Below are 14,065 nucleotides of genomic sequence, written 5' to 3'. Positions count from 1 at the left end.
CTACCCCTGAGGCGTGAGGATCTTCCTCTTCCCTACCTCCTCCCTACCTCCCACCTCTCCAGGCCCTCATCCTCTCTCCCTCCTACACACACACACACACACACTCTGACACAATGGGCGGGTGGGGCTGCGAACTGGCTTCCTCTGTGGCGATCGCAATCAGGGCCCTCAGTTCCCGCCCCAGAAATGCAGGCACTTAGCGAGGCCTGCATTCCTTGCTCCAAGGAGCAGGGAGGACAGGCTGAAAACAGAAGAGTGTTTCCAAGAAACACTCTTGGAAAGATACAGGTAAATTCCTGGGGAGCCTCTGCAGGTTAGGGAGGGAAGCAGAGTTAGGGGTCCCCTGCTATGAAGTGTGGGCTGGCTCCGGTTGCTCAAGTCACCGAGAGAGGGACGATCAGACAGGCCGCGGAAGGATACACATAGCATTCCTTATCTAAGATGGTGGCGCAGACACTGTCAGCCCACACTGATGCCATGGCCACTTGGTCGTCACCCTACCCCTGCCACACAGCCATGCAGATGGAACATGCAGAAGAGCGGTCCTTTCTCCTCGCCTGGCTTTCAGCCTCTCTCCAGACCCATTAACCCCGACAGCCTGGCTCCCCAGCCCCTCACATCTCCCAGAGCGCCCAGTGTGCGTATGTGGAGTGTGGTGTGGTGGTGGTGGTGGTGGTTGGGGGGGGGGTGTCCGGTTGGGAGGAGGATCTGATTCCTGTTTCCTGCCCCTACTCACTCAGCCCTGGGAGGTGATTGAGAGTGGAGGGGACTCAACGGTGAGTGCTTGGGGCCCCCAACTACCTGGGCCCTTTAGGAGGTTCAAGTGTGTATGTGGCGGGAGAGCTGGGTGGGGGGTGTAGGAAGTAAATGTAGGTACCTGGGGTGGGGGTGGGGAGTGGGATCCCTAAAGGGGGCAAGAGTTGGGGAGGAGCTGGTCAGCTGATGAGGTCACTGCCTGGTCACCTAGCTAAGAGGCTTCCTGATAGAGTACAGTGGCCACTGTGCTGCTGTCTGCAGCCCCCTGCGCCCATCATTAGTCAAGATTCTAACCTGGGGCATGGAAGGCTGTGACCTCTGCTGATGCTGAAGGGAGTTTGGGGGCTCCCCTGTGTCCCAGTTCTGTCCCTACAGTCTTTTGGGGATTACAGCCTCTTTCCCCACAAGAGGAAGAGAAGCCCAGGCCCCAGTGTTCTGGTCCTTTTGGTCCTATCCTTCATTCTGGGTCCCCCGGCCACCTCCCCTAGGCTTCCTGGCAGAACTCAGTCCTCCACTGGTGCCTCTGTTTATGACCAGACCTGGAGCAGGCAGGGATAAGAAGATGAGGGGCAGAAGAGACCATGCTGGGGCCTCCTTGTCTCCTAGGGTCGGAGGCTCCAGGAATCTTCATGGCAGGAAAAGGAGACTAAAAATAACCCGGAAAGGGAGAGTCCGGAGAGAGGAACTGGGAAATGGGGGAGGTGGGTGGAGGGCCAGTCAGAGCAGGGAAACAGTGATGCATCCCTCACAGCTCAGGCTTGCACGTGCACACACATGGGCACGGACACACACTACACCCGGATAGCACAGAACGCACTTACACCCTCCCACCCCTACTCCTACACTCACACCACACTCCCTGATGGGCCACAAACCACACACTGTCCACTTCATGTTCCCAGTGAGCACCATGCAATCCCCACTCAGTTGGCACTAGACACAGTGACACCTAAACCACACGACAAACCCGCACACTGCATACTGACACGGTGTCGACACTGGCAAGCTGAATTCCTCTTGCTGCATCTCTGGTGTCCCCGGCTGCCTGATCGTGGGTCTCTGCCTAGCCACTGCCCCCACTCCCCACTACTCCCCACTATGGCAGTAAAAGTCAAAAGACACAAAAATGAGGGCTGGGAAAGCTAAGCAAGGCTTCCCAGAGCTGGGTATGGTGGCATACACCTGTAATCCCAGTCTGGGCTACATAGTGAGACCTTGACTCACAAAAAAAAAAAAAAAAAAAAAAAAAGAGATGCTGCCTTGGGAGGGTCCAGGGGCAGAATGAGGAAGGATGGATTCTGCATTAGCCTTCCCTTCTGACTCCACAAGCCTGGCTGTGGATGGATTCAGTCTACCCAGGGGGGTGGGGGTGGGGGGGTGGGTACTGAGAGGCTCTCTCACCCTTTACTCCTCCACTCTCCTCAGGGGATGACTCCTGCAAAACACTGTACTCCTTCCAAGAGCTCAGAGGAAGATGTCAGCCCAGTCCCTTCCAGCAGCAACACCCCCTATCCTGAAGCCTCCTCGGATCATCCGGCCTAGGCCCCCTTCTCGTCCCAGGGCTCCCCACTCCCCAGGCCCTCCCCACAATGGCTCCTCTCCACAAGCACTTCCTGGAGCCTGCAATGATGCACTAGCCCCAATGTGCACCCCCATCTTCTGGGAACCTCCAGCTGCATCCCTCAAGCCCCCTGCTTTTCTGCCTCCCTCAGCTTCTAGCGCCAGTCTTGACTCCCAGACTTCCCCAGACTCACCTCCCAGCACCCCCAGTCCAGTGTCCCGGCACTCCATTTCCCCAGAACCTGCTCCCCGGTCTCCAGTCCCTCCACCCAAGCCCCCTGTATCACTCCGTACACCTCTGCCCCTGCCCCCCATGTCTGGGGGCCTGACCCAGGGTGGCTCTGCCTCGGCCCCTGGTACTGTGCGGAGACTGGCAGGCAAGTTTGAATGGGGGGCTGATGGCAGGACCCAGGCTGTGGACTCCCTGGAGCAGGGCTCCCAAGGGGGAGCGGATGTCAACGGGGAGAGAAAGACTTCCCAAGGCGTCCTTGCTGGGAATGGATCCCAGGAGAACGGCGCTCCAGGTAAGCACATGGTGGGCCTGGGGTGGGCCCAGTCCAGCCTATCCTGGTTTTCAATGCTTGAAGAGTGGGAACTTTCAGGGGCTAGTTTTTCTATAAGGGATTTTGTGTTTGGGAAATCTGGCTTCTGTTTCTGGGAATTTGAAGACAGGCTGGAGACCTTTAGATGCCTGGGGTAGGACCTGGATGTTGGGAGGAGGCCTGAGTGGGGTTGACCAGGCCCCAAGGTTTTCTCCTTAGGATATCCCATCTTCCACAGATGCTGCCCTGGCCTGCCCTCCTTGCTGCCCCTGTGTCTGCCACATAGCACGGCCTGGCCTGGAGCTCCAATGGGTGCCTGTAGGGGGTTCTGAGGATGTCCCAAGGGCTCCCTGCCGGGCCTCCCCACTGCGTACCTCCCGTTCCCGCCCCAGTCCTCCAAGCATCAGTCACCCTGCAGTCGTCCTCACTTCCTACCGGTCCACTGCTGAGCGCAAACTCCTGCCACCTCTCAAGCCCCCCAAACCAACCAGAGCCAGACAGGATGACGGCATCCCTGGGGATCGCCCACAGCCGGATCTTGATCTGTTTGCTGAAGACGGAATTCAAACAGGTATAGGGCTTGGTGTGGGGGAGGGCTCTGGCTTTGAAGGGACAAGGTGGAGGTGGAATGGCCTGAAACCCAACCCTGGGCTCTTTGTTCTGCTTTGGGGCTGATGATGGTGATAAATTTTGTAGCAAGCCTCTTCTGGGGCTGGGCTCAGGAGTCCAGGGCCAGAGGGTCCTGGAGGCTTGTTCTCTTCACTCTGGGTTCTCTCTCCAGGGGACAGTCCTGATGAAGCTTCTCGAAATGCTCCTCCTGCAGCCCTGGAGGGAAGGTACTGGACCCCCTACCCCACCCCACCCATACTCCTGACCATGCTCGCACCCTAGGGCAGACTAGCCATCAGGTCAAGGTAAATCCCACCTCCGCAGAGGTGGAGGGAAGAAGTGGTCTATGTGAATACAGTGGTCCTTGCTTCTCAATGGTGGATGAGTTCCAAGCAGTCCCAGTTTCTAATCTTAGCTCTGTCCCTTACTAGTTATGTGATCTTACACAAATCCTTACCCTTTCTGGGTCTCAGTGTCCTGTCTAGGAAATGGTGATAAGCATATCCACTACTCCACAGGTCTTGTCTTTGGGGTACGATAGTGCTAAAGAGCCAGGCCCAGACTGGGCATAGTGCACGTAGTGCTATAATCCCAGCACTAATGAGGCTGAGGGCAGGAGGATCACAAGTTTGGGTTCAGTTTGGGCTACATAGCAAGACCTGTCTTAAAAACAAAAACAAACAAAAAACTAGGCCAAGCTCTGTTTTAATTTCCTTCTCTTATCTTGAACCTCTGGCTGAGTGGCTCAAGTGGTAGAGAGCTTGCCCAGCAAGCGTGAGGCCCTGAGTTCAAACTCCCATACCAAACAAACAAACAAAAAAAGTATTGACAAAAAATAATAAATACATAAACAAACAAACAGGAAACAGAAAAAATGGTCATAGTTGCTAAATGGATTTTTCTTTTTTTTGGTGGTTCTGGGGTTTGAACTCAGGACTTCCCTTAGCTCTATCACTTGAGCCATCACACTTCCAGCCCCTGCACTGGTTATTTTTGAGATAAGGTCTAGCTTTATGCCTGGGGCAGCAGAGACTGTGATCCTCCCATTTATGCTTCCCCACATAGCTGGGATGACAGGTGGACAGAACAATGCCCAATCATTTGTTGAGATGGGCAGTTTTTGCCTGGGTTGGCCTCAAGCTGAAATCCTCTGGATCTCTGTTTCTCAAATAGCTAGGATTACAAGCTTGAGCCACTGTGCCTGGCCTCAGGGCCTCTTGCTTGTTAGGCAAGTGCTATCACACTTGAGCCCTGCCCCCAGCCCTTGTATTAATATTTTTGATTAACCATTGTTATCAGAAGTAATCCTGGTCCATCCATTTATCCATGAAAACATTTGCTAGTACATATTTTAGCTTGAATGAATGGGTAGAGGTGGTGTTGGTGACCAGAACAGGGGAAATGGAGAGCCATGGTTGGTGGTGGGCACATGTAAGAGTTTGGGTTTGACACGTGAAGTTTCAAGGTACAAATGGGACATTCCAGGAAATAGTTGCTAAGTGAGATGGCTCAAGAGACAGATTTGTAAGTCTCTGGTACACAGGAATGGATGTGGCCTCATTAGTTCAGGGCTTCCCTTATGTCAAGGACATAGAAAAATCTGGAGTTTGAGCTGGGGATCTATCAGGGTCTCTGCATACAACATGCAGGTGGGTTGTGCATCCATCTCTTATGGTGTCATGTGAATAGCACCTGTGGAGTGGGCCACAGTGGTGGCTCTGGGGGCTCCCATCCCTTTCTCTCTCCACAGGGATGAGGAGGGGCTGGAGGTGCTGAAAGAGCAGAACTGGGAGCTGCCCCTGCAGGATGGTGAGGACCCCGAATGATGAGTGACCTGGGGTCGCTGCCCTGACCCCGTCAGGCAGTGGGGCAGGGCTCTGGGGCTCTGGGCTTCCCTGATGCGCCCTGTCTGCCTTCCAGAACCTCTGTACCAGACCTACCGAGCAGCTGTGCTGTCAGAGGAACTGTGGGGGGTTGGTGAGGACGGGGGCCCCTGTCCAGCAAATCCTGGGGAAGCTCCCACCTTCTCAAGGCTCCCTGGACCTCGCAACACCCTGTGGCAGGAGCTCCCAGCCGTGCGAGCCAGTGGCCTCCTGGAGTCCCTCAGCCCCCAGGAGAGGCGCATGCAGGAGGTGGGTACACCTGAGTGGGGCTGGATAGGCACTGGGGAGGTGCGTGGCCCCTCAAGTCTGAGGCAGGCCATGAGCTGCCCTTTCCACCGTGGCCCTGTCCTCCTTTCAAGAGCCTGTTCGAGGTCGTGACATCTGAGGCCTCCTACCTGCGCTCCCTGCGGCTGCTGACTGACACCTTCGTGCTGAGCCAGGCACTCCGGGACACACTCACTCCCCGGGATCACCACACACTCTTCTCCAATGTGCAACGAGTCCAGGGCGTCAGCGAGCGGTCAGTGGGGTTCTGTGAGGTCCTCCTAGGAATCCTGGCCTAGGGCTTTCTCCCTGGCCCAGGCCCTTCCTTGCTCCCCTTCCCATTCTCCCCTCCAGAAGCTGGAAGACCTGGCTCTCTGCCCCCTTCCATTGCTTGCTCCCCTTACTCCTTCAGGTTTCTGGGGGCATTGCTGTCTCGCGTGCATTCTTCCCCCCACATCGGCGACCTGTGTGATGTGGTGCACACGCATGCCGCAGGCCCCTTCTCAGTGTATGTGGATTATGTGCGGAACCAGCAGTACCAGGAGGAGACCTACAGTCGCCTTATGTGAGTACAGTGGTCTCCCGTCCACCTGTGCTGTGACCCATAGCAGATGTCTGGAACCATGGAGTACCAAGCTCTTCATATATGCTATGTTTCCTATACATACATACCTATAAATTAGGCACAGTGAGAGATTGACAATAACTAATAAGAAAATAAAAGAATTATAACAACATAATGTGACAAAATTGCCAGCATCACTATTCTTGACCTTGGGGTCATTATTAAAATAAAGGTTATTTGGACACAAGCACTGTAATCCTGCCACAGTCAATATGATAATTGAAATGGCTACTAAGTGATTCACGGGTGGGTAGTACATACAGCATGGACACACCAGATAAAGGGATGATTCACATTCCGGGTGGAATGGAGTGGAAAAGCTTGAGACTTCATCACACTACTCAGAAAAATGCTCCATTTTGAACTTACGAATTGTTTATTTCTGGAATTTTCTGTTTGCTATATTTGAGCTGAGGCTCACTTTGGGTAACTGAAACCATGGAAAGCAAAACCATGGATAAGGGGCACTGTTGTATCCCAGAGGTGTGGGAGATCAGGATCACCCCCACCCCCTCAGGGCAGCCACTAGCCCGCTGGACCTGCTTCTGCAGGGACACAAACATGCGCTTCTCAGCGGAGCTGCGTAGACTGCAGAGCCTCCCGAAATGTGAGCGGCTCCCGCTGCCGTCCTTCCTGCTACTACCCTTCCAGCGCATCACCCGGCTCCGTATGCTGCTGCAGGTATGTCCTCACCTGGGGCCCGTCCCCTCGTCCCCCCTCCCCTCCACCATCTCTGCTGGAGAACTCTTGCCACAGGCCTCTGGTCTGGTCATCACCATTTCCTGCTTCACCATGACCACATAAGCCCCCCAGATCTCATCTGGATCTCTCGGTGAAGGTCTCACCACCCCTCCATGGAGCTAGCTACCCACGTGCCCTCTGACCCACGGGGCGTAGTGGCTGCAGGGAAATGGCCTCTGGCTGGAGCCACAGCAAACTGCCCTCTCTTGGCCTCTGAGTAGCTGATAGCACCTCCAAAGGGGCAAACACTGGCTCTTTGGGGGATGAAAAAAACCCATGAATTCCAATGGTTGTAGAACTTCAAAGGGCCACATGGCACATAAATAGATTTAGGATGTTTATCTGCAGAATTAAAATTTTATGAAAAGGATCTGGGGGTGTGGCTCAGTGGTAGAACACTTGCCTAGCATGTGCAAGGTGCTGGATTCAGTCTCTACCACCACCAAAACAAAAAGAAGTGTCTAAAAATGGTTCCTTAGTGAGATAATACTGAAAAAAAAAAAAAAGGTTGAGAAACACCCTTCTATTGATCCAGCATAGGGATCTTTTATTTTATTTATTTATTGGGACTGAGGTTTGAATCACACCTCCACTCCATTTTGTTCTGGTTGTTTTTGGAGTTGGGGTCTTATGAACTATTTGTCCAGACTGGCCTCAAACTGAGTTCCTCTTTATCTCAACCTCCCAAGTAGCTAGGCTTATAGGCATTTGCTCCCAGCTCCCAGCTTAGGTGTTTTCATATAAGGTCTCATTTATGTCCAGGCTGGCCTGGACCACAATTCTCCCATTTGTGCTTCCCTGAATAACTGGGGTGACAGGCGGTGGCTATACACCTCCTGAGTAGCTAGGATTATTGGCTTGAGACACTGTGCTCTGCTCCTAATGTGAAAAGTCTCCAAGCAGATGATCAGGTCCTTCCTTCCTTCCTTCCTTCCCTCCTTCCTTCCTTCCCTCCTTCCTTCCTTCCTTCCTTCCTTCCTTCCTTCCTTCCTTCCTTCCTTCCTTCCTTCCTTCCTTCCTTCCTTCCTTCCTTCCTTCCTTCCTTCCTTCCTTCCTTCCTTCCTTCCTTCCTTCCCTCCCTCCCTCCCTCCTTCCTTCCTTCCTTCCTTCCTTCCTTCCTTCCTTCCTTCCCTCCCTCCTCCTTCCTTCCCTCCTTCCTTCCTTCCTTCCTTCCCTCCCTCCCTCCTTCCTTTCCTCCTTCCTTCCTTTTCTGTCTCTCTCTCTCTCTCCTCCCTCTACCCCTCCTCCTCCTCTCCCTGCCCCTCCTCCTGAGGATCAAATCCAGGGACTCCTGCATGCTAGGAAAGTACTCAACCACTGAGCTACACCCCCAACCCAGCTTTTTTTTTTTTTTTTTTTCTGAGATAGGGTCTTGCTATATAGCCCAGGCTTGCCTTGAGCTTGCAATCCTCCTGTCTGAGTTTACTGAGTGCTGGGATCACAGACATGCACTGCCACATCTGGCTGCCACCAGCTTCTTTATATCATATTCTACTAGTGTGTTGTCATCAGTGTGGACAACACAATAAAAATAAAATACCAGCTGGGCACTGGTGCCTTATACCTATAATCCTAGCTACTTGGGAGGCTGAGATCGGGAGAATCGAGGTTCAAAGCCAGCTTGGGCAAATACTTTGTGAGACCCCATCTCCAAAAAATGAGAGCAAAATGGACTGGAGGTGTGGCTTGAGTGGTAGAGCGCCTGCTTTGTAAGTGCAAAGCCCTGAGTTCCAACCCTAGGCTCACCAAAAAATAAAAATAAAGATACCAATCATAGTCATGACTCAGTGGCTGTTGGGTGCATTGTTCGAGGCACAGTTTCAAGTGCCATATGCCTGTTTAACCTCACGGAAAACTGTGTGAAGGCAGGAGCTATTCTTTGCCCTACTTAGAAAAGGAAACTGAGGCACAAGTTAATTAGCTTGCCCCAGGTCATGCAATAATACTTGATGGAGACAAAATTGAAATTCAGGCACTCCTAACTACTCTGCTATATGGTTTGCAGTAATAGTTGAGGTTAACAATGAGTAAAATAAGGCTAGGTGTGTGGCTCAAGTGGTAGAGTACCTGTCTGGAAAGCACAAGTTCCTGAGTTCAGACCCTAGTACTGCAAAAAGGAAAGAAAAAGAAAAGAAATAGTACCAACCTTCTTTTTCAGCATGTATTGTGTGACAAGGATTATGCTAAACCTTTTCATACATTACCTCCTTGAATCTTCACAATGATGCTATTGATATGTTAGGTGGGTATTATCCTCATTTTACAAATGAGGAAACTGAGGTTTAGAGAAGTGACATGATAGCTTAAGGTTATGCATCTGGTGAGTGGTGAGGTTCCTCAACCCCAAACTGAGCATCTCGCCAAACCAGGCAGGGTCCTCTGAGCTGTGGCCCTACTGAATCTAAGAGCTGCACAACAGGGCGCCCCAGTCACCCTTCCTTGTCCACAGAATATTCTGCGTCAGACAGAGGAGGAATCCAGTCGCCAGGAGAATGCCCAGAAAGCCCTGGGTGCTGTCAGCAAGGTGGGCAGGAGGGAAGCTGAGGTGGGAGAGGTGATGAGGGGGTAGGGAGAGGCGGAAGGGAGCAGGACCGACCACTGGGAGGGTGGTGATTTGCCTCCCCTCGACAGATCATTGAGCGCTGCAGTGCAGAGGTGGGGCGTATGAAGCAGACTGAGGAGCTGATCCGACTCACCCAAAGGCTGCGTTTCCACAAAGTCAAGGTTAGTCCCTGATCAGCCTCCCCATTTGGCCTCTCCTGTGACAGGGTTCCAAGCTGGAACCTCCTCTGCTTGTTCTTTGCAGGCTCTGCCCCTGGTCTCTTGGTCACGGCGCCTGGAGTTGCAGGGAGAACTGATCGAATTAGGGTGCCGGAGGGGGGGCGTACTCTTCACCTCACGCCCCCGCTTCACCCCCCTCTGCCTGCTGCTCTTTAGTGACCTTCTGCTCATCACTCAGCCGAAGAGGTGTGTCCTGCAGGGAAGGGGGGGAGCCTGGGATGAGGTAGAGAGGAGGTGTCTAGCAGGACCCCCTGCTCTCCTCTGAATGCCTTCTTCCCTGGGCAGTGGGCAGCGCCTGCAGGTTCTGGATTATGCCCATCGCTCCCTGGTGCAGGCCCAGCAGGTTCCGGACCCATCTGGACCCCCTACATTCCGCCTTTCCCTCCTCAGCAACCACCAGGGCCGCCCTACCCACAGGCTACTCCAAGCTTCCTCCCTGTGAGTCATGTCTCCAGAAAACGCTGTTGGGGGCTAGGGGCGAAGCTCAGTGGGAAAGCGCTTGTCTAGCATGCAGGAGGCCTGGGTTCCATTCCTAGCACTGCAAAAGCAAAAAAGCAAAAAAGCATAAGCCAGGTATGGTGTGGCACCCCTACAATCCCACCACTCAGGAAGCTGGGTCAGGAGGATCACAAGTTCAAAGCCAGCTTAGGCTCAAAATAAGACCCTATCTCAAAAAAAAAAAAAAAAAGTGGGGCTGGAGGCATGGCTCAATTGTGGCAGAGTACCGGTCTAGCAAGTTCAAATCCAGTACCACCAAAAAAACCCAAACCAAGCAAACAAACAAAGAAAACCCCATCCTTGGGCTGAGGGTTTGGCTCAAGTGATAGGGTGCCTGCCTACCAAGCACAAGGCCCTGAGTTCAAACCCCAGTACCACCAAAAAAAAAAAAAAAAAAAAAAAACCCATCCTTGGGACCCTCCCCTGAACTCTCAAACCCCACCATCCCCTTCCCCTTCTCTGTCCTCCATGGTCCCTGCCTCACCCCCAGGAGGATCTCCTGGGCCAACTGTGACCCTTCCTTCTTTCACTGTCAGATCAGACATGCAGCGCTGGCTGGGAGCCTTCCCTACCCCAGGTCCCCTCCCTTGCTCCTCAGACACCATCTATGAAGACTATGGTGAGTATTACAAAAAGGGAGGAGGGCAGAAACAGTGAGTCTTAAGAGGAGTATGGGGCAGAAGCTAAAAAGAATCTGAACTTTACTGTCATGTCACCCGCCCCCCTCCAGAGTGTTCCCAGGAACTATGTTCAGAGCCATCTACACCTGCCAAGACTGAGGGGCGGGGTCCAGAGTCCAGGGTTCCCCCCAAGCATCCTCACAAGAGCCCTGAAGGTGAGAGAGCCTTTCGTTTACTCATTCAGTAGCTGTTTATTAAACACTGTGAACCAAATCCGCCAAGCTTCCTGCTCTGCTGGCGCATGCATTGTACCAGAGAAGGCAGGTCATAGGGGTAGACAGGGAAATAAGTTGTATGTAGTATGTTGGAAGAGGAGTGCAATGGAAAAAACAAGGGTGGTAGAGGAAGGAGGTCAGGAGTTCCAGGCATCGACAGAGTTTCAGAATAGGGAGGGTGAGGTGGACATCCTTGCAAAAGCAACATGTGGGCTTGATGGAGGAGAGGCAGATCAGGCACGTGGCATCTGGAGGAAGAGTGTCTCAGCTGCAGGGAACAGGTAGTGCAAAGACCCTATGGCTGGTATGTGATGAAGAGCTTGGAAGGAAGCCAGCTTGCCTAGAGGGAGCCAGAAAAGGGGGGGAAGAGCAAAGGAGGTCACAGTGATTACTGGGACCAGATCTTGCTGATCATTACAGGCCCCTACAAGAACTTTGCTTCTTGCTCTGAGTAGCATTAAGAGTTAGTGCAGGACTAGAGAAAGTGACACAGACCTGATGCAGCTGTCATCCCTGATGCTGATGCCCTCCCTACCAGGTCCCAAGGTCTGAGACCCCAGAGAGCTTCCTTTCCCTCTTCACTTGACCTCCGGTACCACCTCACTTGAGTAGCTGTCTCTTTCCCCAGGCTGGCTGAAGGGGCTTCCTGGGGCCTTCCCTGCCCAGTTGGTGTGTGAAGTCACAGGGGAACATGAAAGGAGAAAGCACCTACGTCAGCACCAGAGACTTCTTGAGGCTGTGGGTCCCTCTTCAGGAACCCCCAGTACCCCCCCACCCTAATGTAGGATGGGAAGGGGGTACAGGTTGTGACGCTGGCAACACCTCACAAAGAAAACAAAATCCAGCCACACATTCATCAGATTCAGTGGAAACACTACCTCTAGTGACAACCAATAGGAGCAGCCAATGAAACAAGGTCGTCTGAGCCCACAGCAATAAGAAAGAATGAAGATGGCTTGAATGTGTTGCCAATGGAGAAAATAGAGGCTTAGTGCAGAGTGGCCAGTGGGTACTGACCTGGCTAAGCCCCTGGCCAATGAGTATCCTTGTATGCTCACAGCCAAAGAAGACAAAGCTGAGTCAATACAGGTGGGAAAGGACAGCAGCCTAGAGAGATAGTCCTAGCCCACACAGGTGGCCAGGGACCCATCCAGCCAAAGCAGATGGTGATCTGGGCTGAACAGGGCTTATCCTGTTCCGTTCTACAGCAACAACTAGACCTTCCCTTTGAGTCAGGGAAGCATTAGATTCCATTCCTGGGGTACTTCCTATGCCCTCTCAAGACACTTCCTGTCTTCTAGAAGAATCTGGTGTGTACATCTCAGAGAATTTGTGTCTGTGTGTGTGTGTGTGTGTCTGTGTGTGCGTGTGCATGCCCGTATGTTCGTATGCATTTGTGTATCTATGAATCAGAGAAGGTGACTCTGTTGAATATGATGTTTGTGTGGTGGTTATCCCCTCCCATGACTGAATGTTCTATTTCTTCTCTCATTCCACATTTTTCCTGGCATTCTCTCCAAGAAAGACATTAGGTCTGAGCTCCAAAAAGAGTGTGCTGGTGTGCTTGGCAGTCCAAGGCCAGGGCTGGGGAGGAAGGCCCTGGATTCTGGGTTTCTTGGAGACCAGGGTTCCATGAGGATTGGAAGGCAATGTTATGAAGTCATCAAACAGTCTGGCAGAGGAATGTGAAGAACAAATGATGGCCAGTAACTGGGGCTTAAGGCCCTATGACTCCTATAGGCCCTTCTCCTTACCCCAAACACTGGCCTGCATATCCTCCAACTCGAACTGTCATCAGTTAGCCAGACTCAGCTTCTGGCTGAAGGACAAGCTGGATCCCAGCTCGGGTGAAGAAATGGAGCTATGGATCACAGGCTGGCTGGCCAACCTCCTGGGATTCTGCCACCATCTGTTTACAGAAACATAGGGCTGAACAGGAGAGAGTGAAGAGCCGTGCTGTCAGTCCTGATCAGAGCATCTACTTCTGATGAGAAACTGCCTGCCATGATGCCAGAGGAGGTGAGGACCAGACACAGTGGAATACACAGTTGTTGGACATGGGACCCAGGCTTGGGATGAGGCCTTCCCTGCACTAGGCTATCACATGTGTCCTTCACCACATGTATGGCAGTTTACCCAGGAAAGAAACTCCATGAGGTACATGGGCTCCAGAGACTCAGAGAGAGAAGAGCACTGGCATTTGGCATGTCCATGACTTTGGGGATTCACTCAGCATAGTGCCTGGCATTTGCAAAACCCTCAATAAATGTTGGTGGAGTTGTATTGAGGTTTTTCAGGACTGTGTGTGCTTAAATGAATAGTGGTCTACAATGTGGTCACAAAGGTATCAAGAGCAGGGGGACATTCCATTGGGAACTGGGGCTTGGAGACCAGCTGCAAGGCCCAAGCACATTGGCTCATGCACAACTCCTGAGAGACCTATGGTGGCAGTGGTGGTGACAGTGGCATCACTGGGTTTGCAGCTGCTGTAGTTGGGGAGGTGAGGGAAGGCCCAGTGGTGGCTAAGGCTCTGATGGGATGAAGATTCAGTGAGAAGGACAAAGGTGCAGTGAATCATCAAAAAAGGTCCTTTACTGACCACACAAGCATCTTTAAAAAAAATTTTTTTTGGTAGTAGCGGGGTTTTGAATTCAGAGCCTCATGCTTGCTAGGCAGATACTCTACCACTTGAGCCACTCCACCAGCCCTCTGTGTGTGTGCGTGTGTTGCATATTTTTGAGACAGGGTCTTACGAACTATTTGTCTGGGCTAGCTTTGAACCACGATCCTCCTGATCTCTGCCTCCTGAATAACTAGGATTACAGGCATGAGCCATGGGCATCCAACTAGGCTTTACTATTCTTCACTGGTAATGGCACATACACATTTTTAGAAATGTCAAATTTGGGAA

At 52.4% G+C, this 14,065-nt stretch overlaps 1 protein-coding gene across 4 annotated transcripts; it reads left to right on the top strand.

Annotated features, from left to right (window-relative positions):
• The first annotated feature begins 123 nt into the window (after positions 1–123).
• Positions 124–13,843, top strand: Arhgef15 (Rho guanine nucleotide exchange factor 15). 4 transcript variants are annotated; one of them, XM_074046890.1, is made up of 18 exons: positions 163–288; positions 515–637; positions 741–776; positions 2,182–2,840; positions 3,097–3,429; positions 3,640–3,694; positions 5,218–5,276; positions 5,388–5,599; positions 5,710–5,870; positions 6,027–6,179; positions 6,791–6,920; positions 9,430–9,504; positions 9,612–9,704; positions 9,787–9,947; positions 10,047–10,199; positions 10,796–10,878; positions 10,990–11,094; positions 11,783–13,842. In XM_074046890.1, the coding sequence occupies exons 4-18, from the start codon at positions 2,231–2,233 to the stop codon at positions 11,932–11,934; spliced, it is 2,535 nt and encodes an 844-aa protein (XP_073902991.1). In that variant the 5' UTR covers positions 163–288; positions 515–637; positions 741–776; positions 2,182–2,230; the 3' UTR covers positions 11,935–13,842. The 4 variants fall into 4 exon arrangements, with proteins under 4 accessions (XP_020031110.1, XP_073902991.1, XP_073902992.1 ...); XM_074046891.1 differs by having other exon boundaries at positions 11,693–11,815; XM_020175520.2 differs by lacking the exon at positions 515–637 and having other exon boundaries at positions 176–288.
• The last annotated feature ends 222 nt before the right edge of the window (positions 13,844–14,065 follow it).

The sequence above is a fragment of the Castor canadensis genome, chromosome 11 (genome assembly GCF_047511655.1).
Source record: "Castor canadensis chromosome 11, mCasCan1.hap1v2, whole genome shotgun sequence".
In the NCBI taxonomy this organism is placed as follows: domain Eukaryota; kingdom Metazoa; phylum Chordata; class Mammalia; order Rodentia; family Castoridae; genus Castor; species Castor canadensis.
This window is presented reverse-complemented; position numbering and strand designations above follow the sequence as displayed.

What these genes read in the sequence shown, in the direction of transcription:
- Arhgef15 (XM_020175521.2), top strand. Translation starts at nt 2,231, where the DNA reads ATGTCAGCCCAGTCCCTTCCAGCAGCAACACCCCCTATCCTGAAGCCT. An exon ending in GAGACCTACAGTCGCCTTAT is followed by an intron (nt 6,180 to 6,790) that starts GTGAGTACAGTG and finishes CTGCTTCTGCAG; the next exon opens with GGACACAAACATGCGCTTCT. An exon ending in CACCATCTATGAAGACTATG is followed by an intron (nt 10,879 to 10,989) that starts GTGAGTATTACA and finishes GCCCCCCTCCAG; the next exon opens with AGTGTTCCCAGGAACTATGT.